The sequence below is a fragment of the Salminus brasiliensis genome, chromosome 15, assembly GCF_030463535.1.
Source record: "Salminus brasiliensis chromosome 15, fSalBra1.hap2, whole genome shotgun sequence".
NCBI lineage: Eukaryota > Metazoa > Chordata > Actinopteri > Characiformes > Bryconidae > Salminus > Salminus brasiliensis.
In genome coordinates this window covers 32,768,976-32,793,042 of record NC_132892.1, presented here as the reverse complement: position 1 = coordinate 32,793,042, position 24,067 = coordinate 32,768,976, and the positions used below count along the sequence as shown (strand labels likewise).

At 36.4% G+C, this 24,067-nt stretch overlaps 1 protein-coding gene across 1 annotated transcript; it reads right to left on the bottom strand.

The window, feature by feature from the left end:
- Positions 1 to 1,587: 1,587 nt before the first annotated feature.
- On the bottom strand, positions 1,588 to 23,569 carry LOC140535556 (GTPase IMAP family member 8-like). The gene is made up of 5 exons (XM_072656955.1): positions 23,539 to 23,569; positions 16,321 to 17,070; positions 8,354 to 9,213; positions 3,660 to 4,112; positions 1,588 to 1,986 (listed from the first exon to the last, which is right to left on the bottom strand). The coding sequence occupies exons 1-5, from the start codon at positions 23,567 to 23,569 to the stop codon at positions 1,588 to 1,590; spliced, it is 2,493 nt and encodes an 830-aa protein (XP_072513056.1).
- Between the last annotated feature and the right edge of the window lie 498 nt (positions 23,570 to 24,067).

Below are 24,067 nucleotides of genomic sequence, written 5' to 3'. Positions count from 1 at the left end.
CATATTATACACACACTAACTAACAGGCTAAAACTAGAATGCAGTACTGTACTTCATCAGTAATCACAAAAATGCCAATGACATGGCCACACATCACAGAGCTGCTGAAGAAGATGGATAGAGTGGTCCAAAATCTGTGATCCATCACCAGCAGCAACACATGAGGACCAGAAGAAGACTGTGAGATACACTGCTCTACAATGGCTTTCAGCTCTTCTCCAGCCACTGATGTTTTAAAGAGTCTTGGAGTGTTGATCACCGAGATCTTTCTGGCTTTCACAGTTCATTCATGTTTCTCACATTCTCTGGTTTAAGATTCATTAGAAAAGTCGTCCACAAATTAGCTCAAAAACTGTCCCCTGTAGCTGAACTAGATACATTCTGCTAAGACAAGAGGGCCAAAATCCCTCCACTGTAATATAAAACTTATTGCAAGTTACAGAACATGTTTGATGTGTTGTTATTGTCAAATAAAGCTGAATTGTGAGTTTCTTGGTGTTGTCTGTATCTTAACAAGTATACAAAACCAATACAATTTGGAAGAATGCAAATATTTGATGTGGATTATATACAGATGCTGAAACTGAATGCTTTTTAACAGTTAGGTTAAAGATCAGCTATGGGTTTTGGGTTGAAGTTAAAGACTGGATTAAGATCAGGTTTATTGAACAGATTGAACAGAGTTTCCTTTAATCTGTATTTAGGTGGATGTTATAAATAAGCTGATCATCTACAGAGCATCTATAAATAACTTTAAAACAAAGTGCTACCAAATATTTATGAAAGTTTCTCAATTGCGTATCCCAATCTCCCTCAACACACATCAAAACAATAGATAAACAGTGATAATAGTTTATTAATACAATGAAAACTAGATCCTTTAGATCCTTTCCAAGTAGAAGAACCACAACATGAAAAAGCAGTTGTCAGTCACCAATGACAATGAAAATTCTTATTTTGCTGGACCTCACAAATGCATTTGATACTGAGCATCATCTAACCTTGTTGGAACATATGTACAACTTTGAATATGTTCCTGGCCTTGGACTTGCTCTTGATCTTATCTAAGCAACAGACAATGGAATGCAGTCAGCCCCTACCAATCCTACCTGGGGTGTTCCACAAGGTTTGGTGCCCAGGTCCCTTTTGTTCAGTATTTATATGTTTTTGCATTTTCCACCAGCATGGACTGAGCCACCACCTCTATGCCAACGACACTGAGATGTATATTTCAGATATTTGGATATTCTGATATGTCCGTTCTCCGATGATTTCAGTGATTCTGAGTGTGGCATGGTTTGAGTGTGGATCTCCTGGGATTTTCAACACAACATTGACACTACATTGATCCATCGTGCATCATTGAAGTGTGAGGCTTCTGTCTATTACACTTGTATGTGATTAAATAATTGCATTTTAATGACCAGAGGGACAATCAAAATATTTACACAAACTGACTTAAGTACCCTGAAGATTACTAGTTAAATATGACTTAAAATAGGAATTAAGTTTTAAACATGGCTCCTCTTAAAAATCTTAAAAATTAGTGATGATAATTCAGTTAATGATCACATAATGCTATGTTTACTAATTGTTTTTGCTTTTATTGTTGTCTTCAATCTGTTTTTCTCTGAGGAAAAAAGCTGCTGCTACTGCTCCCACTGCCACTACTCCTAACACTACTGCACCTGTTGCTGCCCCAGCCATCACTATCCCTGCTTTAGCCACTCCAACTGATGTTGTCACAGCAGCTGCTAAAGCCCCTCCTCCTGCAGCTCCAGTAACTCCACCACCAATTCCAGCAACTTTCATAGATTTCTTTTTTAATAGCTCTCTCTGAGCCTTTTCGTACATGTCTTTGGTGTACACCTGGTGTATATTCCTGGCCCTTACCTCATCTATCATTTGCAGTAGCTCTGTGACTTGGGCCTCACCACCAGCTTCATTTTCAAACACATGATATCCAGCCATACACCTAACTATCACCTCAAGGACTGACCCTTGTATATATTGCTCTATTGTTTTCCTCCTATTTCTCTGTACCAATCTATTCCCATTAGTGAACAGAACAATAATGTTTTCACCGCTAGACTGATCACGAGCAGGAACACATGAGGACCAGGAGAGGCAAGTTCAATGGCCTTTTCTATCTCATACTTCACTACATCCTGAGACCTGTGTGTATCAAAAAGTCCTGGAGTGTCAATTACCCAGACCATTCTTTCCCCAGGTTTCTGTGAGCTCGCACACTTCCCATGGTACAAGATAGTGGGGAATATTCCTCAGTAAAACAGTGTTGTCCAAGGATGGTGTTTCCTGTTGCACTATTTCCTGATCCAGTCTTACCCAGCAGCACAATCAAAGTAGAATCTGTAGAAAGAGTATTTATTGAAAATAAAGGTTTTTCTCAGCCTGTGGATCACCAGCAGTAACCAGATAAATAAAACATGTTGCATCTAGACAAAACTGCTAGACTATGGCCTGTCATAATGACTTAACGTCACCCAGAACCATAATTTTAAAACACTGGTTTCATTAAAGATCACTGTTGTGATCGTTCTCTTTTTTATTTTAATGTAAACATAATGTTCCCAGAGGTTTGAACAAAGTTCAAGGAAATTATTCTCTATTGTTTTCTATTATCGCAGACACAAAACTGTGTTTATATGAAGTAAAAGGAAAGTATACTATACATTCAATGTAAGATTGTGGATTTCTTTAATATATAATATAGAGTCATGGCTGACTAGGCTAATCTCTGTTAAGGGTGGCCCTCATTTTGTAGTTGAACGTATTCTATAAAGATCAGGAAATGAAATAAATATTGAAACATCTTAGATATATAAACACAAAATAAGATATAAAAATCTCAAAATGTTCCCGCAACTTCAGTACTACCAACAATTCATGGGCCCCTACATAGCAGTTTAGTATTGTAAGTCATAAATAAGCTTAAACCTTTTAGATTCTATTATACTAAAATATGATAAAAAAAGAGGATTACAATGGAGCAACAGGAAACTTTTCAGCAGGCACAATGAACAATGGTCAGATTGAGAATTACACTGCACTTTATTTACTAATTTAACACAATCACAGTAAAGCAACCCATCATCTCCTTGTACACAATGCACATTTGTCTGATCATGATAATGCCTGAAAAAAAACAAACTAATCTGAATCTGAAACTGAATGACAAATACAATCTCCCTGACTGGTAACTGCATGAAATCAGCTTTATGATCAAAAGAATGCTGCTGTTGATGTCAGTATTATGTATATTATACATCCATCTCTAACAAATTGAATGTGTTTAGTGTTACTATTCTATCCTATGATAACCACACTAAACAGTTCGTCTAAAAACGGAAGTAACTCAGAACAAATGGAAAGACATATATAAATGAAATGTAAAATGTGGCAGCAAAAACCATGATTTGTCAAATTTTTTTGTTCCTCTGTTTTTTGCTTTCTGCCTTTTCTCTCTTCTCCTTCTCTCTCTCTTCTTCTTCTATCTTTTTCTGAGCTTCTCGGTACATAGCCTCAGTGTAGCACTGTCTGCAATTCTGCTTTACAATGTCTTCTATTCGCTTTATCAGCTTACTGACTGGGTTGCTTTTGTTAAGAACATAATATCTGTCAGAAAAGTCGCTGATGACGTTCTGAAGATTAGAGTAAAAGCTGGGAATGTCCAGGCCCTTTGGGTCACCAGTGAATATCACCATTGTGAATTTCCTTAGAGCTTCTTCTCCAAAGTTCTCCTGAATCCACTTCACAGCGTTCATTTCCTCTTCTGTGAATCTCACACCGAGTTTGATCACCAGCAGAAACATATGAGGTCCAGGAGAAGATAAAGTGACACACTTCCCTATTTCAGCTCTCAGTTCTCCCTCAGTCAGGGAAGTATTAAAAATCCCTGGAGTGTCAATCACCAAGATTATTCTGCCATCAATGATGCCTTTATGTTTTTCAGATTTCTTTGTTACAGAATCAGGCAAGAGGTCCACTTCAAATGCCTCTCTGCCCAGGATGGTGTTTCCTGTTGTACTCTTTCCCGTTCCAGTCTTACCCAGCAGCACAATCCGCAGACCATCTAAAAAGATCCATTCTTTCTGTTAGTCAAGTATTTAGTTTCCAGGTATTTTGGCCACATCATTTAAATGAATAGTAAAGTTTTTTCACATCACGGCACAATTTCAAACACAGTTTTCAGGGACTCTGGAGGATTCTGATTTGGTCACTAAAAGGCTTTGGATGCCTTTGGTGCACCCCCTGCTTCCCTGCCTTGTGTTTGTTTCCCCTCCTGTCCGAAGCTCCATGTTTTCTTTTGTTTTGCCCCAGCCTGTTTGAAGCCTCAGGACGATTTTCAAGAACATTTTGGGTCTGATGCATGGCATCACATCAGTTCTTGCATGTGTTTCCAAACTTTGTTTTTTGGAGAGCAGACAGACAGGTTCCTCTTGGTAAGTCTTGTAATTTGTGACCCTGTGTTGCTAATCAGTCATGTACTGTCTAAACCATCACTAAAAGATTGCTGATTACAAGAAAACAAGTTGTGTAGTGTGAAGAGTTCACACTCTGACAAATTTAAAAGTAGTGTAAACCTGACAGGAGGCAGACCTCAATCATTGCTTCACAATTATTCCTATCATCTATTTTGTCTTAAAAACTTGAATTAGTGCAGTATTTAGAAATAGCAGTTTAACTCTGAGTGGTGTATATAACCGTGTGGTAGCTAGTTTTTTGTTCTTTGAAAGAATCAATCAGCATTAGATCATTTATGTTTTCATGTTAAAGAGGTGGGACTGATCTTTACCATTAACTTATGAATGCCTTTTTTATTTACATTTTGTTTAAAACATTGATCAATTGCCATGGATCCACAAGAGTGTTCTATAGTTCTTTTAGAGTCTACAGGGTTGAAAGATAATGTTTATTTTTAATAAAATTAAATTAAATAAGACTGGGCAAACACATCCCTGATAGTTGCATTTACAGGTGAAATGTCTTCTTTTTAGTAACACAATGTGTAAAAAGCAAACTCGTCAAAACTTACTTGCACAAGAGTACAACAATTTTCCAAATTAATGTTATCAATGGAAAGATTCAAGATGTTCATACACACATTATTGTGTTTCCAATTAGAATAAAACTACTGTGCAAAGTACATCCTTGTTTGTTGTTTCATTCATTAAGAGTCTGGAGCTGGATGCCCAATTCCACCTTTCCACAAACTGCAGTCAGGCAGGCAGGTATGCCATACAGTCATTACATTTAAACTGAAAGGTTTTTACAGTCATGTGACATTTAGAAAATGGAGCGTATTTCAAGAATTATTAAAATTAACCACTCACTAGCATTTCTTATATGTTAGGCTATTATATATCAGATACGTTGGCCACAGCCAGATTCCACAATGCAAAAAGCAGCAATAATTTGTAATTCATTGTATGCTATAACATTTGTTAAAAACCTCCTCAGGCAAGGTGTCACTGCATTTGCATTGTGTGTGTTTGCTCACATACACTCGAGTAACAGAGGAAGGCAGGAGTAACATCTGTAACATCTCAGTTCTCTTATTTCTTTAGTTATATCTTTAGTTTTCATTTTCCTTAAGATTTTCGAGGTGGCCAGCGTTCTTCCCTGGCAGCCTTTGTTTATTTTCATTCCACCTGTTTTCAAACCCACCCCTTTTAGTTTTAGTTTCAGTTTGGCCTGCTTTGAGATCAAATGCTTTGCACTTGGGGGTGATGGTCACATGACAAAGAATTACAAATAATTACCTTCTCGGCTTAGGGCCATTTGTCCTGTAGTTTCTCAGATGAATCCAGTGAAATCTGTGAACCAAATAAAGGGTTTTAATAAACAATTGTCATGATTTAGATTAGTCAAATTACCAAATCTAACATGTAAAAATTACACAATATTTGTATGAAAGCATTATATTAACTAACACTGGCAACATGTATACCTGCATTGTGTGCTAATGCATTCAATTGCACTACATTATCATCAAAAGAATAATATTTTTAACTGAGCTGAAGGCAATCTCCTCACTAGTGCCTGAAAAAGAAAATAATAATAGCATTTTACTAAACAACAAAAAAACATTTAGCATTATTCTTTTTATTACATCAGTCCTAATTCATTTTATGACATGTTATCTTTTGTATAGCAATTTCCCATGTATCACATTAAAACAAAGTTAATTTTGGAAATATGTTGATGCTTGCACCGTATTACTGTCATGCCTGCCCCTGTTGTCATGTCTGCTTCTGTTTTGTGTTGCCATGTGCTCCCATGGCTCTGTTTGTGTCTTGTCTGCCCTAGCCACGCCTGTCCACCTGTCTCCTCTGTAGTTACGCCCCCTTGTTAGTCCCAGGTGTTCCTTGTGACTCCCGTATTGGTGTACCCCTTTGTTTCAGTCCTCCCTTGTCTGGTTTTGTGTGTGTTCCTATGTTCCTGGGTTTGCGTTCACGCCAGTTTATGGTTTATTGGCTTGATCTGTTTATGTAATTCTTGTGATTATTTTGTAAGCTTTGCTTGTTGGGTTTCTGTTTGTTGTGTTTTATGTTTCCTGTATTAAACTATCCTGCGAGTACGTCTGCCTCTGTCTCCAGTGACAAACCGTGACGATTACCACATGTTTAACTCAGGGTGCTAAATGGTTTAAACTATAATCCTTCTGTTGCACCTCACATCAATAACCTAATGTTTCAGTTGTTTGTTCTTTCTTAAAGAGCCCAGCAAGTAGTCCATGTGCTGCAAGGTAAACCAATACCAAAACACAATGCAAATTGCTGGCACCATTTTTCAAATAGTCAAGTAGAATATGAAATAAATGAATTAAAGCTGTGCCAGTTTAAGTTGCCAAGCACCCACATTTAAACAGTGGTAATGACAGGTTTCACAGAACTTTCCAGTAAGACTGGTAGTCCATCTATATTTCTACAAATAAAATATATGAATAAATAAATTACAGTGGCTCTACATGCTCTTAACAATACAATCAAAGCAAATGCAGACCATAATAGACTGAATATGATTTCATCTACAGCACAGCGACCAATATTGTCTTTGATTCGCTGAAATGTGTGACATGATGTAGGCGCGAGACACATTAAAACAGAAATCTATTTAGGTGTAATGTCTGATGTAGAATAGTGACATTCTATTAAATAACTGAAAAATCTAACCTAAAAACACTTTAAAAAATACATTCACATTTAATCTTGTAATGTTCTAAATCTAAATTTATCTATATCTATATATTTTTCTTATTTTTATGCATTTTGTATATATGTCTTATTTCTTATTTTTGTATATTTGTTTCCATCTTATCTGGTCTTTTTATTGAAAGTTTGAATACTCACTGTGAAATGCAGAGATGCCACAGGTGTGTTCTTTGATCCAGGGAATGATAACGTTCTGGGCACTCTCAGAGAGTACATCTTAAGAGTGCATCCACGTGACCATTTCCTGTAAATTCCCTCTGTTCCACTAAGTGCTGTTTGTCCCAGAGAACAGCATCAACACACCAGGGTCAGATTCCATTATGCCTGTGTGTTCAAAGTTTTCTCTACATTTACATTTAAGTTATTTGGCAGACACTCTTATCCAGAGCAACTTACTAAAGAGCTTTACTGTTTACTCTAAAAATATCCTAAAGTAGTTAGTATCTACCTCTAAAACCCCCTCCAGCCTTAGCGCTTTTGAGAAACCTTCAGAATGTTGAACTATGCCACAGCATTATATATACTATATTTTAAATCAGATACACATTAACATTTTGCTCTTACACATTACTTATGCTTAGATTCTCATTGTACATTATTTATCCAAAATAATATAATCATACATTTCCCATGAACAAAATTGATTATTGTTATAATTGTGATTTTCTTTGTCTTTTGTCCCTTTTTTGAAACATTCTGATTAAAGACTAGAACCTGACATATTAATTATAGAAATTTTATTCATTTTTATGCTGTGAACTGTTTATTTCCCCCTTACTGCATTAAAGTATATGCAGAATCATCCTGTTCAAAGAACCTCATTAACACAAATGATTTACAGTATCTTATCTAACAGTATCTGGCAGTTCTTTCACTTTCAGTTCTTAAGGATGTGTCAATGTAATGTGGAATATGCTGCCGCCTACTGGTGATTATAATAAACAGTGAAAGAAAACAGAAGCCTGCTGAGGTGGTTGAGTTTCAGGAAATCATGCTTTTGTAAAAAGTGGATCATATTAACCAGAGCAAACTGATGTTCATACTCCTTCTACTGAAGATCTCACATATTAGACACATTACTATCTGTCCATTTTCGTATCCGAATACAATCCAGTTACCGCGCCCATGATTCCACCACTCCCGAAGATCAGCACCTTCAAGCCAAAGCAGGTCCATGACTCTGTCAGAATCCCGGTTAGAGAAAGTACTATAATAATAATCACTCCAACTCCAAAGCCCTTCAGAGTTGATCTGAATATTGCGCAGATCTCCATAAACAGTGCGTTCAGTATCACCTGCAACAGCTTCACCAAAATCGCCCCTACTTTTCTAATGATCAGCTCTGCTTTCTCTTCCTTTTCACTTTCTCTCCTTTTCTTCTTCCCCTCTCGGACCTTTCTTTGGTACATCTCATTACTGTAGTGCAGTCCTCCATTCTGCTGCACCACTCCATCTATCTTCTCCAGCAGCCCTGCGACCTGGACACGGTCATGTTTCTTGTCACTTTTTAGAACATGATGACCTGCCTTGCATTTATTGACCAGCTTTTTGAGTGCAGTGTGCTTTTTCAGGCACTCCTCTACCGATTGAAGTCCACTAGTGAAGAGAACCATGGTGAACTTCAGAGCATCTTCTCCAAAGTTCTCCTCAATCCACTTCACAGTGTTTCTCTCATCTTCTGTGAACTGTCCATCTCTGATCACCAGCAGGAACACATGAGGACCAGGAGAAGACAGTGAGATACACTGCTCTAATACAGAGTTCAGCTCTTCTCCAGTCATAGAAGCATCAAAGAGTTCGGGAGCGTTGATCACTGAGATCTTCCTGACGCCCACAGTTCCTTCATGCTTCTCACATTGTCTGGTCACAGACTTAGAGGAAAGGACTTCCTTAAATGCCTCTTTGCCCAGGATGGTGTTTCCAGTTGCATGTTTTCCTGCCCCATTCTCTCCAAGGAGCACAATTCTCAAAGCGGACACTGTGGAGAAAGGTCAACAAACACATAGTTAATATAAGCACATTGTCTATTATACACCATATGGACAAAAGTAAGGACACCTGTATATTTATTGCTTCTTCTGAAACCAAGGGTATTAAAAAAAAAAAAGGTTGGAGTAACTGTCTTTACTGCCCTGGGAAGACGTCTTTCTAGTACATTTTGGAACACTGCTGTGAAGATTTGATTGTATTCAGTGACAAAAGCATTAGTGAGGTCAGGATGTTGGATGGTCACCACCCTACCTCATCCCAAAAGTACTGGATGGAGCTCCAACATCATTCCAGAGAACACAGTTCTTCCACTGCCCCACAACTCAATGCTGGGGGGCTTTACACCCCTCTAGTCCACGCCTGGCATTAGGCAGCATGGAGCCAATAGGTTCATGTTTATCTGCTCTAGAAAGTCCCATTCTATTGGCAGTACTTCTTCTTAGACATTTATCAAAATTGGTGGTGTAATGAATGGGTTGAGGTGGTCTGCATGTGCAGAGTGGTTGTATTAAAGCTTCTAGCCGTTTCATTGACAGGGGGGTCAGAACACAGGAAAGAAAGTAGATGAAGGGCAGATCCATACTCCAAAGGTACACATAACATAAGTCAGAACCCAGAACAGCTGAAACAGTACAAAGACTCGGAACTTGTGTAAGGCAACAGAGACTCTGCGAGGACACTGAAAACCCATTAGTAGCTCCCAAAAAGTCTTACAATGAGCTTCAGCCAAAGCACATTGTCTGTCTATGTGCAATGCCTGTAGAGGCCAGGAGGGGGCATTTATGTAACAGGAGGGTTTAATATCCTACAAACTTTCGTTCCATTATCTGAACAACAATTCTGCAAATTAACTTCTTAAATGATTCATATCTTCTCTGGCTAAACAAACTGGTACTATGTAAAGTTTAAAATTACTATTATAATATTTATATTATGATACAAATACAAAATGTTTACGTTTGGGAAACAGATTTGAACTGTTTGGGTGAGGAATTCCCATTAGCAGTTATTAAAAGTGACAGTGGTTGAGCTTCCCCGGCAATGTTGCTGGACTGTAGCTCTATAGTCACTGGATAAGAGCCATTGTGGATCATATTAATTAGCTGAAACACCAAATTTCTTCAGTGCTCTTCTCTGCATGCCACCCTTCACCCATCTGAACATTCTCATTTGCAGCATTTCTCTGACGCTCTTGTCCAGAGTCGCTTACAAGAATGTTGAGCTAGGAGTCTATCAGCTAGGGCCGATAACTCTTATTAGTGTAGCGCAGTGGGATTGCTCAGCCAGGGAATTGAACCCTGGTCTGCCCTTGGGAAGAAAATGTTGTTTACCACTATGCTACATCAACCACCTTTCCCATACCACCTCTCAAGAAGAGCCCACTCCCCGCTTTTCATAATAAGTCCTAAGCTCCTCAACCACCAGAAAGACGACTTGTCATTTTGGCATCATGAACCTGCTCTTATCTTGTCAAATGCAACAAGGCGTAATGTGCTCACCCAGTGATAACAACTGCATTCCTCTTAATGCTGCTGATGTTCACTGATATCAGTCAAGCCACTGCTGTCACAGTAATCTTGCCACTCTTTTTTGTTTCAAAAATAAGCTTAAGCCCAGTGTTCCTGTAAACACTGAACACTCATTCAGCAATACAAGGAACAGAATGTGCTCAGAATGTACTTCACCAATCTGCAGACCAGCCCTTCCATACTTAATGCCGATGGACTAAACCCCATCTGTACCAATAACCATTAGAGATTCAAGTATGGCTTGGCTTGACCCACTATCCTTCAAGATGTATGGAATACAGGCATCTAGACTTTTCTCCATCCTGAAGCTGAGGTGGTGGAGCAAAATAACGTATTCTAGATAGGTAACAGATCAGCCAATTTCACACTTACTATTAAAGGCTTGTGATTGTACATAAATGTATTTTAATTGATGACATTCAGACACAGTGTAATGTACTTTACTAGTATGTAGCTGTTGAGTATTTTACATGTTTTGCATCCAGGTATATCTACTGGCTTTTGTACTGGGCAGTATCTAAGCTTACAGGTATCTCAGGTGTCTATTCACAAGAGCTAGGAATATCTTTAAGTGGTCAGTTGAGTAAAGCACTTTTGCAAGTAACAGTTTGAGTGTCTGTTAAATGTAATGTAAAATCAGAATCGGAAATACTTTATTGAGCCCAGGAGGGAAATTGCAGTGATAGGAACCAAGCATGCAAGTTGTAAAGTTAGCTCCTTACTATTTCAGATGAAAGTTATGATCTTTACTAAAACCTAGAAAAGAAATTATGGAATGATGCAACTTTTTTAAAACTCCTTGACCTTCAATTTTATTAGAATTAACAGGAAGTTGTGCATACAACCAATATCTGAATATACATTAAATGGCTACTAGATAATGCAGTATTTGGTTTTAGGACACAATCCTTGTATCTGTAAGAATTATTTTGTCACAGTGTGAATCAGACTGTTGTTTTATACATATTGTAAGACTTTTATGATGAATGGACCAATAGAAATATAGATATACTCCAAAATATGTAAAATCTGTTGTGTTAAGAATTAAGAGGGTTTTCTCCTTTTCCCATAGAATTGCCATTTTAGAGATTATATTTTTATTATCCTATAACATGGATAGTAAATGTCTAGTATTTACACATTACATATATATGTTTGTATGCAGTTAATTATTAACTGCAGATAATTATATTTCATTAACATATTTTAAACTGATATGTAATGTGTGTGTGTGTGTGTATATATATATATATATATATATATATATATATATATATATATACACACACACACACACACATTACATATCAGTTTAAAATATGTCCATGAAATATAATTATCTGCCCAATCATATCTACCATTACCATCTCAGAACTCAGAACTGTTTTGGTAGTAGTTTTAATTGTTATGCCCAATCAATGTATTGCACAGATATGCAGAGACAAAAAAAGATATTTACTGAAAGTAATACCAATCAATATAGAACAAGAAGAATATAGATCTAATATTGATTATTGATCACAACAAATCTACTGTACATTGTAATGTTTGAATCGTTTTCATCATTAAAAATGTTCCTAGCAAAATAACTCTTTGTTGAGGTACTCACTTTAGGATGTAAAGAAATCAATTAATTGTCCAATGAGTTCTAAAGAGAGTCTTGTCCAGTTAGGCTAAAGCAGTCCAGACAGATTTTCACCTGCTAGAGGAAAACCACACCCTCACCACAGAAAGGGCAGGTCTTACTGTACCAGAAATGTCTCTTTTTTATATATATATATTTGTCATCTAAATAAATCTCTTCATAGTGTCCAGATGATTTCAATCCTGGTCCTGGAAGCACACTGCCCTACACATTTTAGTGGACCCCCTGCTTTAATGCCCCCACTGCTACTCTGAAAGGGCTGGTTAATGAGCTGATTAGCTGGATCAGGTGTGTTGGGGGTAGGGAAAGTACTACAATGTGCAGGGCAGGGTGCCTCCTGGACCAGGGTTGAGAAACACTGCTATACCAAACAGAGTGTTGTGTATCTCCATTTTCACCTACCAGTACAAGTTGATGTTTCCATGGTGATAATGAATGTAACTAGACTGGTCTTAAAGAGAGAAATCCATCAGCATATCTCATTTGGTATGAAGAATGCTTCTTGTTAAGCAGCTTTTGTTTTGGCTTTCCTTTTACATATTTCAACTTTTCCCAACAAAAACAAAGACAGAGAGCATGGAGCAAGACTTGTGTAGGCTGTACTACACAAGTCTTCTGTTAAGTGTCAACTTCAAATGAACTTCTGACTTTTGACTTTGGCTTAAAGAGATTTTTATACTCTTTTAACTCTTTTACGAACATGGATCTTTATGGAACCAAAAGTGGTTCTTCTATGGCTTTGCTCAAAGAACCATTTGAAGCACCTTTATTTTTAAGAGAGTACCTTGTTATTATTTACAGGTACAGTCAGCTGATGACGTCAACAGCATTTCTACAAAATAGTGTCATGATTTATATCTTTAATGTATGTAGCACCTATACAAGTCCCCATAAAGATGTAAAATTGGACTCTACAAAGACAATTGTGTGAATGTTGTTTGTCTCTCTCTAACAGTGAGCTGAAGTCTCAAATCTTCTCCCATACGACAAGCATATGCGATGCTTTTCATACCCTCAGGGTTGGGGATACTGCTGTAACATCAGTATGTAATCAGCATTAAAAAAGGCAGCTGCAGTTGCAAAACAGGTAGAGTTGAAATCAAATAACAAATCTATATAAATTAATCTATTATTTATAGTACTATTTTTAGAATGTAGATATATATTATATATACATATCTACATTCTATAACCTATTATTATTATTATTATTATTAGTAGTAGTAGTAGTAGTAGATTTTGCAGATTTAAAGAACCATACTTCTCTTTTTGGTAACTTGGCTGTAAACCTTGAAAAAGTGGCCAAAGGTTTCATTAAAGAATATTAACATTTTAAATTATTCAGTAGCACTAAATTGACTGAACTAATAGCATTAGTTAAAAATACCATACATATATATATATTTTTAAAACAGTTGTATGATATCAGTCTGTGCTGTTGGCTGCCAGCAGAGGGTGACTCTTGGGTCTGTCCCCTAGTGAGAGACCATACAGCACATGTAGAAGAAATATCACACATAGAGAGCTGTTATTGAGTAATTCTTTCCTTTACTGTTTACAAAGAAGACTAGCTTTAAGGCTTTGCCTCAATGCCCAAGCGATCTTTTTTTTAAAAGATCTTTCATCCACAGTGGTCCACAGGGCCATGTTTCAACAGAATTCAGTGTTTGGCCTCACTTTTTACATTTTTACAAATTATAAAAATATATGTATACCAACTTTCTTATATGTCTCTTCTACAAACATGGTTCTTCATGGAAACTTATTGGAAAATATTTTCTGGCATCATTTAAAGAACCTTTTGTAGTGTACCTGTAATGTAAATGTGCCACTTACATTAACCTGATTTGTTCCCCAGTGAGTCCACCAAATCTATTCCACTACTGTTTACTAGCGATTACTGATTTTTTTTATTGATCCAAAATGTAATTGCAGTGTAATCCAAAGGATTACTGTATTAAAGTAATGTAATCTGAATACTTTTACTTACTTTATGATTACTTGTTATTTTAAAGCTACATATTCAAATAAAGACAAAGGAAAACTTTATGTCTAAACTCGCATGAAACCATCCTGTGTGTCTATAACAAATACCAAACCATCTCATCTTCACATTATTTTACCATCACTGCTGGTGCAGAACCTCATCTCCAAAACTTGACTTAGATTGGTCCATTCATCATTAAATGTTCAAACATCCAGCTGAAACAAACAGCTTTGATCAACATGACTTCCATGTTCATCTAAAATGGTCTAAACTAGTTTATACTGATCTGGTTCTGGTCTGGTTTGCTGGTTCTAGCAGGGCAGTGTAAATGGCTGCTGGCATTTGCTGGCAAGATTATATAAAAACCTAGAAAAATATTAAGATTCAGCTTACATGTTACTGTAATACTTGAATACTATTAGTACTAATAATAACTAATAATAAACAGAAACACACCTATACACTTTATTACCAACAGAAAGGAAGGTTTAGACAACAGCATCCAGCAGCCAGTTAATAATACAGCAGTCCTATAGCATACGTGGATTCAGTGGTGATTTTCTTATGTTCAAATGTATAGAGGACTCTCATGATATTCTTTTCCTTTTCACTTTTAAAAAAGGAAACTCTTATGACATTTTCTCTAGTGAATGCATTTTCTAATGCAGGTCATGTTGGAATGGCACCTAAGTTTAGGATTCTCCACAGGGAGGCGCTGTTTGCACTCAACCAGCTCCATGTGAATCAATAAAAAGAATGTAAGTCATGATGGTGTCATTCCCAAACAAACACAGTGGAAGCAGTGATCTATTTTAGGCTGTAATGTGATCCTACTTGTAATCACTCTACTTTTAAAAAGTGCCTGTACTCGAATCAACTTACTTTTCCCCTGTAACAGACATACATAATGCTACATGTTCTGTTTCTACCCAACTCTGATTATCTACTTAATCCATATCACTTTGATATTATGTTCTTTCATGTTGTACATTTTAATATTAGATGTTTACACACAAGCCAGTCCACAAATACATTTGAACAGATAAATATTTATGTATTTATCCTTAAGAATCATTACAGATTTAATATAACTTTAATAGAACTTAATATACTTTTACATTTTATTAATACATGAAATATGTACCAGTACAGATTTAACAGGCATGCTTCTGAAGCTTATCTCAACCAGATAAAACAACAAAATGTCACTGTCAAGCAAAAACTTTTCAAATTCTGTTTTTCACTTTCATATATAATGTAAATCTGATTGTTGTTTCTTTGTATTGTATCAGAATTTGATGGCTTGACCAACAAAAAATACTTGAAATAAAATCTGTTTACATTGACCTCCACTGAAAAAATGCAAATATTGTAAATGTAAAGTGTAAATATTCAGTTAATGTGTGAATATTCAGTATTTCTATTTGTAAATTTGTATTCATTTTATTCTTTTGTACTACTAAGTTTTTCACTGACCTTTACACCTATATAATGTGACATGACAATAAAAGTGATTTGATTTGATTTGAAAGTATTTTCCTTCTGCTGTAAAGTTGACAGTTTTGGAGATGGACAAAGTTTTAAGCACCAAAGCAACTAAAATTTATTGAGAAAGAAGGTTCTTATTTGCATTACCCTACACATACGGTGGGATGATCTTGTTGTTGATTCAGATGTTTATTACTTAGCCTAATAAATGCCGCCTTTCCCCCTGTCTTGGCTGTCTTGTCTTTTTAAGTAGCAAACCGATCCCTACACCTAAAGCAGGGAACACAAAGAGTGCAATGGGAAATGCAACAGCTACTAAAGGTACTTTTACTTTTACTGCAGCCACTAATATGCCTACTGCTGCCACAGTTCCAACAGCTAACCCAATTCCAGCTCCTATAAGATGTTCTCTAGAAGTGTGTGTTTTTCTTCTATTCATTGTCCTGCCTGACATCTCATGTCTTCTGTTTGCCTCCTTGACCCTTCTGAGCTGTTCCTCTATTGCCTGCTTCTCTCTTTCAAACTTCTTTTTCTCATCCGCCCGTATCCTCTCCTCCAACTCTCGTCTCCTTTGCTCTTCTTCTTCCTTTCTTTCCTCCTCCTCTTGTCTAAGCTTCTCCTGAGCCATTTTGTACATCTCATTAGTGTAATATTTCCTAACCAAAACATCTATCTTCTTCAAAAGGGTCTGGACCTGAGAACGGTCCTCCATGTCTTTGTTGTTAAATAAGTGATATCCTCCCTCAGCTCTCTGCACTAGGTCTTTTAATGGCTTGCTTTGTTTTATGTACTCTTCTACAGGTGTCTCCAACGCGTCTACATGAGTGAAGAGTACGATGGTGTGCTTTGAAGCCTCTTCTCCAAAGTTTTTCTGAATCCACTCTACAGTGCTCCTCTCCTCTGCAGTGTATCTCCCCACTCTGATTACCAGCAAGAACACGTGAGGACCAGGAAGCGACAGTTTCACACACTGCTCTATTTTAGACTTCAGTTTATTTTCCGTCATTGATGTATCAAAGAGTCCCGGAGTGTCGATCACTGAGATCTTCCTACCATCCACCATTTCTTCATGTTTCTCACATTGCTTGGTCTCAGACTCTGGTGACATGGTCGCCAAAAAGAGTTTTTTCCCCAGGATGGTGTTTCCAGTTGCACTCTTTCCTGATCCAGTCTTGCCCAGCAGCACAATCCTCAAATCTTTGTCTGTTCACCAACATATTACGTTAGCACGGTTAAATCAGTACTGCAACAGTAAAACTGTGGGTTCACTGAACAACAATATATAGAATACATTCATATACCCGTTCTTTCACATCAATACCACAAGACCGGAAATTAAATGTCAAGCAAAAAGCTCCACCATGAGTGCAGACAGTTACAGAAATGTTTGCTACACTATACAATACACAGTAAGCATCATACCATGCTCTGCGGCAATATGAAGGAAGCCGAGCTAAACTGTATTTTGGATCAACATGGCAAGAAAAACATATGTCTAGTATGTCTGACGATTTGCAGACACAGTTGTTGCCAAATCATTTTTCTAATGCCTTGTAGTGTTTTTACTAAGAAGAGATACAAAGTCTTTTCTTGATTTTCTTTTAATTTGGCATCTGGTTCAGGACAAACCTTTGTAGAAAAAGTCCCTAATGTTCCCAGTCCCTAATATTTAATAATCTGTTATTTGCCAGACAATATATTGTTTGTCTGACTGGTATGGTTGGACTGGAACAGAATCAGAAAGAACCAGACATTCTAATGGTTATGTCATTACAAATTAACAGTTACTTTAAAATGTCCCAAATGACTAGCATTTGGATGTGCAATGTACCAAGAGAAAGCTGGATGTTAAGAGAAAGTCAGATGAAGAAGAGCACTCAAAGTTGTGGCACAGGTCAAAAAATTAAGCATTAGATTTTTTTTAAACATGTTAATTGCTGCTTGTGTTCCTAATGACATATTTTGTACATTATTTCATACATATTAATGCGTTAATAGCTTAATGACTAATCATGCTCTCCCTTTGCATTTAATTCGACAAAATCTGTCTAATCACATCTACCTTTTATCCTATTAACTCATAACAACACATTCTAAATAGTAACAGTATTGTAATGCCATTCAATTAGTTTTAATTGGACAGAAATTAGTTTAAAATTGGTCAAAGTTGTGGACATATTTACTTTTGCCAGCTACTGTACACACAGTTCTGGGGGAAAAAATCAGGGAAATGAGACAAAAATGTATTTTAACATCTAGGTTTATTTCAAAAATAAATTAAACTAGATTATTCTGGTGTTTCTAGTTGTTTCGGATGTTTATTTCAACATCTAGTTTTATTTATTTTCAAAATAGAATTGAATTTAAACAGACAATGTCATAGTCAAAAAGCTAAACAAATAACCCATACTCACCTCCATTTTCAGCCATTCTTCTTCTGATTTGAAAAACTGTCAATCACTGCAGCCAATATAAATGATAGATGCACACAAGTAAAGGTCAGTGTATTGTCTCTGTTAAGTAGGACTGAACCACATTAAATTGTTTATTACATACCTAAACTTACCTAAACCAGAATAATATTTGTATTCCGCTCTCTCCCGATTGTGTTGGGAGATGATATTTTTCTGATCTGTCAGCACTACTTCATTTAGATATGGTTAGCTCAAGCTTGTAAATAGCTCTAAAGCCATCTATCTGTGACAGACAGAAAGAAGCAAAGATGTGGACTCCCTGATTGCTGGAGGGCCAATGGAAGAATATACAGACTACATGATTTGCATGCAATGCCCTGTTGGACAATATCAGTTTCAGTTTCAATATTTAAGATATTTTAAATAATACAAAATTATCAGAGTCTATTTAAAGGCTAGTATGGATTTTTCAAGTATTTGTTCATCAACAGAAGTTATTTTTGCTGTGGAAAACAGGAAGGCATTTTCATATATGTTTAAAACAACTGGCATGGGCACCAAACACACCATGATACAACTAATAGCAGATATCAGGAAACTGTGTAACAAAAATAAGTCTAAAAATGCCTGAAAACAACTGTAAATGCACACAATAAATAAATAAATAAATAAATTATGTAGTTTTCTCTAGTGGACCAAATCTTCAGAAATATCCAAAGCTCAAAGTTTTAATAATCAAATCAAACACACACTCACACAGTTGCAGCCTGTTGGACACAACAGGAGGACTGAACAGTGTCCATTCAAATAGTGGATTTTTGTGGCAAAGGACTCTTCTTTTGCATTTTTACTTATTTTAAAGATTCATGAGTTGAACTGAAAGAAGATACCATTGTTGAAAACAAATAATAAAAAAAGACTTGATTTTGCCCAACTTCATGTTGACAAGCCCCAAAGCTTCTGGGAGAATGTCCTATGGACAGATGAGACAAAAGTGGAACTTTTTGCCAAGGCACATCAGCTCTATGTTCACAGATGGAAAATGAAGTATATCAAGAAAAGAACACCTACTGTCCCTACTGTGAAACATGGAGGAGGCTCTGTTATGTTCTGGGGCTGCTTTGCTGCATCTGGCACAGAGTGTCTTGAATCTGTGCAGGATACAATGAAATCTCAAGACTATCAAGGGATTCTAGAGAGAAATGTGCTGCCCAGTGTCAGAAAGCTTTGTCTCAGTCGCAGTTCATTGGTCCTGCAACAGGATAATGACCCAAAACACAGCTAAAACACCCAATAATGGTTAAGAGGAAAACATTGGACTATTCTGAAATGGACTTCTATGAGACCATCTTTGGAAGGAGCTGAAACATGCTGTCTGGAAAAGGCACCCTTCAAACCTGAGACAATTGGAGCAGTTTGCTCATGAGGAGTGGGCCAAAATATCTGCTGAGGTGCATATATATAAACAATTTTACAGCATGTATGTGTGTGTTTAGGGAAGTTGAATGTACTAAAGTAATAAAATGCTTCACAGCACTGTTTTAATGCTAATCACGCCTAGCTATTCTTTTCATTTGTTTCTAACTAATTAGCAGCTAAAAAGGGAATAGGATCACACTGCTTCTGTTCTGAAACTAAGTAAATGATGATGATTCGTCTTTCTCCAGTGACTATCCTTTCTTAAAGAAGAAAAATATTTGTACTTCAATTCAATGTCCTTAATAACTGTCAACACCAACTTAAGTGACTCAAGTGTAGGGTGCTGATTTGCACCAATTGTGTTTAACCAATCGGGGGGCTGCATGGCTCAGAGTGTTTGTTATACCACTGCATGGAGCAACCTATATCAACTCTAGTACTAACATAGAGTATGGGATGCTTGGCAGTGGAAAAGAGGACAAAATGAGGGTTCACTACTTTGCAGGCTCATGTGAAAAAGTGAAAAAGCTCCACACAAATACACATTTATACTCAAATTGTATAAATACATTATACAACTATCAGTTCTACCAGAAACCTATGGAGACATGAAAGCAGTAAAGCATACATGTAATCTTGATAAATACTGAGATGGGAACAATGTTAACAAGTTCAAACATAGATGAAATCATAGATAAAATCTTTGGCATAGGCCCCATTGTCAGCCTAGGTTTTGCAACATCGGGACTTTTGCCGATCCTGCTGAACTTTGAAGACAGGGGGCAGAGCATACCCCTGGGCAGTCATTGGGACCAAACTGGTTGCAGAAGGGAGAAAGGAGGAGAGACATGTCATCACTTCAGCAATCTTTCAATAGAGTAACATTTGTTTAAGATCATATTTCTCCCAAGATCATAATTATATTAGGATGATATCTTTGTGTTTTCCTAATTCTTGATAGTGCTTTGGAGTGCTCATGCAGATTTTGTACCTATTTAAGCACGACTACAATATAATTGTCTGGCACAATACCTTGAATAACCAGATCAATGGAAGTTTAAACACTGAGAACACCAAGATGTCTCTCAAGAGCTCTCTTCCTGGAAATCTCTATGGACTTTCAACAACTCCTAAACATAAGGCCAAGGCCAGGATTGTGTAGGGGTTGTATACTACTTTTGTGAAAGTAAAGTTGCTTATCTCCCCTTTATGAATGATAACAGATTTTCCAGCTTGGACATCTTCATTGGTATAGTTGCTTTAAATAATCTCAAGGGTGTTTTTGTCATTCCATTTTTCCCTCAAAAATGTTTGGGTTGAGAGTGGGATGCCAACGTTACTTTGTAATCACTTTGTACTTTCTTTGTCATATCTTAGGAAGTCTAAAAAATCTTTGTGGCATTGTGATGTTTGAAGTATTGTGTGTGAAATGCAACTTTCAGACACAGAAACATTCCTAAAATATTATGAACTGTTTTTTTGGGTTCCGTTAATTCCATTTCTACTTTGTTCATGTGTGTACAAGAAGTCTTTGCACCCTTCTTTGCAACCCTACCACCTGTTTTAACCCTGTCAACTCTCATTCCTAGTTCCACTAATCAAATGAGGCACTGGCTTCATTTCATAGAGCAGATGCCACCAGATGCCACTCCAGCCCAAAGTCCTCATAGAGTTCTCCCCATTACCAATGATCATAAGCTGATGGCATGTTCCTAACTAGCAGAAAAGTAGTGTGTATATATGTGTAAAGTGTATGTAGCAGCAGAATGAATATTTGCTGAAATGTCCCTTAGGAAGTTGCCTTAACCAGATGCTGGTTAAATGTTTGACCACTCTTCTTGCCAGAACTGGTAGAGATCAATTAAAATTTGTTATTTTCTTGACACAAACCTGATATTTAAGCACAGTCCACACATTTGTGATTTATTCCTTAAGTTACCATAATTAAACGTGATAATTAAAACAGCCTTTTTTATTATTTATTTGTCCCACATCAGTTCACTGTTGGAAGTTACTTAACACAGCTGACCAAGACCCTTACAAGCCTTCCTGTTTTGAAAACACTCTTACCCAGCTGATTTTCTGTCAATATCTGGCCCTTATTACTCAGGTCACTCAAATCTTCATGCCTGATGATTTCTCCTGCATCCAATATTTCAACTACAAGAACTGACATGTTTACTCATCCTCTAACATATATTTGCCAGAACTTCACATATGCCTCTACTTTGGGGTTATATCTTGTTGAACTCCATCTCTTCAGAACTTCATGCTCTTTTTACACTCTCCTGATATGTCCATATTCTTGAGAAAGACACTACAGAAATAAGAATAAAGTAATAAAGTGTTTTGAATGAGTTCCAGAGATAAATGTTGGCAGCGTAGTGTCTTTTAATATGTGAATGTCTTTTAACTTTGATGTTTCATATCAGGCAGAGTTCACTAAATGTGTTTTTGGTCTAGCTATTGAAAGAAGAGTCTGTGTGAAATGTGAAAATGTGAAAATCATGCACTAAAAAAATGTCCAGATATAAAAGGTAAGCAAAGTCTTCCATGTGGTCGATAGAACACCATTTTACTGATTAACCATGTGCATGAAGCTTACATGAACATAACCTCAGACTAGTGGTCTCTCATTCCATAGTTATAAATCAGGTAAAGACTGCTGATTCAAGCCAACTCTGACTTTCAGTTCTACTCAGCACAGACAATAAACCAAAGCCTACAGACCAATGAAAAGGAATTAGTGACTCAAAAGAGGAACTTGGTAAAGGAAAAATTCCATATGTCCTTGAATGAAACAGGATGTGGTGAGAAACCGGTGACGTTGCATTGTCTTTGAGCAAAAAGAGTAAATAAACAGCATTTAAGAGTCATTTGCAATAACCTGTAAATAATATTGCTATAGCTTTTTTCATTCTTATTTATATTGTGTATATAGTGTAAATTATTTATCTACGTTTTTTTGTAACTGAGTGTCTTGCTATCCCTTTCTGCTGTAACACAGAGAATGTCCCCACTGTGGGACTAATAAAGGATTATCTTATCTTATCAAGAAACAATTATTATTAAGAAACAATGAAAGAGCTTTTTAAAATTTCCTACTACAAATGTGTTACTTGATGTGCCTTTGCTATCTTCACTGTTTTGGGGGAGACACCAGTTTTTTAGTTTCAAATCTTGATCATCACAAAACAAAAATCACATGTTCACTCACTATGGAAGTGAATGGCTATCCAATGTAAACGTACTGGTACAAAATCTGGTGACTTTTGAAATGATAGAAATAGCAAATGCTCTAAAATAGTAGTTACAGCTATACAATTATTGTTTGACTTGGCTAAGTTTGAGCTAATATTTCTGAATGTTGTTTTTATAATGCAAAACAATAACAAATGAAAAGAATAAAATAAAAAACTCAATTACTGAGATGACTTGTTTATTAAATGATTGTCTCTACAGTTCTGTTACTTGACTATATAGACAAAACAATTCTGGCTCCCTTGGTTTTCAAATTTCTTTTAAATATTACTTTTAAATTGTAATTTAAAATGACAATTTGTTGTTTAGTTATGTTGAATAGTTTATGACTTTGTCAGTGCAAACACAAATAGCAAACCCATTAGAATCTATGAATCCATAATCATAGTTTTGAGTTTCAGTTTAAACTGGGGCTATAAATTAACATTGCTAACTAATATCTGGAAACAGCGGTCATCTAATTATTTTCTAGAAATACATTTCCAAACCCACTAAAGCCACATCCAGGTCTTCCTTGAGGTCACACAAACTTGATGATGTGATTTAGGGACTATATGACTAAGAAACAGGCCTTCACTTTGTGTAGCTGAATACTGCAGCATCAACAGGGCTTGCCTCGGATCAGATTCTTATGATAATTGTGGTCACAAACACTGATTCCAGATCAGAACTCTTACTCCAGAGGTGATTTGTGAATACCGTCAAGTTGACTCCAAGCTTTCAGTATGTACTACAGCCTGATATAACTTGCGCAACTTGCTTGCACGGCCAGCACAAACACGTCCTCATTATCAGAGAAAGTAAAACAGTAGAAGTACCTCACCATTCAGGTAAGTCTAAGCTCTGTGAAGCACATATCACTTTCGTTAAAATGGTAAAATTAGACAATTTCAGTTTATATAATTTTATAATATAAAAACATAATGTCTACTTTAATCTCTAAATCTTTGTGCAGTGTAGATATTTAGTAATATTGGCTTATTGTCTTTATTAAATGTCAACACCTACTAGATTAGTGATCAGTGATTTACCAAAGGTTTATACATTTTAGTAAAGGGGGTGTTGGAGGGTGATCTCTATTTTATTTAGTAAACATTTCT

Excerpts from the sequence above, each read along its gene's own strand:
- LOC140535556 (XM_072656955.1), bottom strand. The coding sequence starts at position 23,569 with ATGCTGCAGTATTCAGCTACACAAAGTGAAG. Across the intron at positions 17,071-23,538 it reads TTCAGCTACACAAAGTGAAG|ATTTGAGGATTGTGCTGCTG; the intron begins GCCTGTTTCTTA and ends GAACAGACAAAG. Across the intron at positions 4,113-8,353 it reads GTGGTGGAATCATGGGCGCG|AAAGAATGGATCTTTTTAGA; the intron begins GTAACTGGATTG and ends CTTGACTAACAG.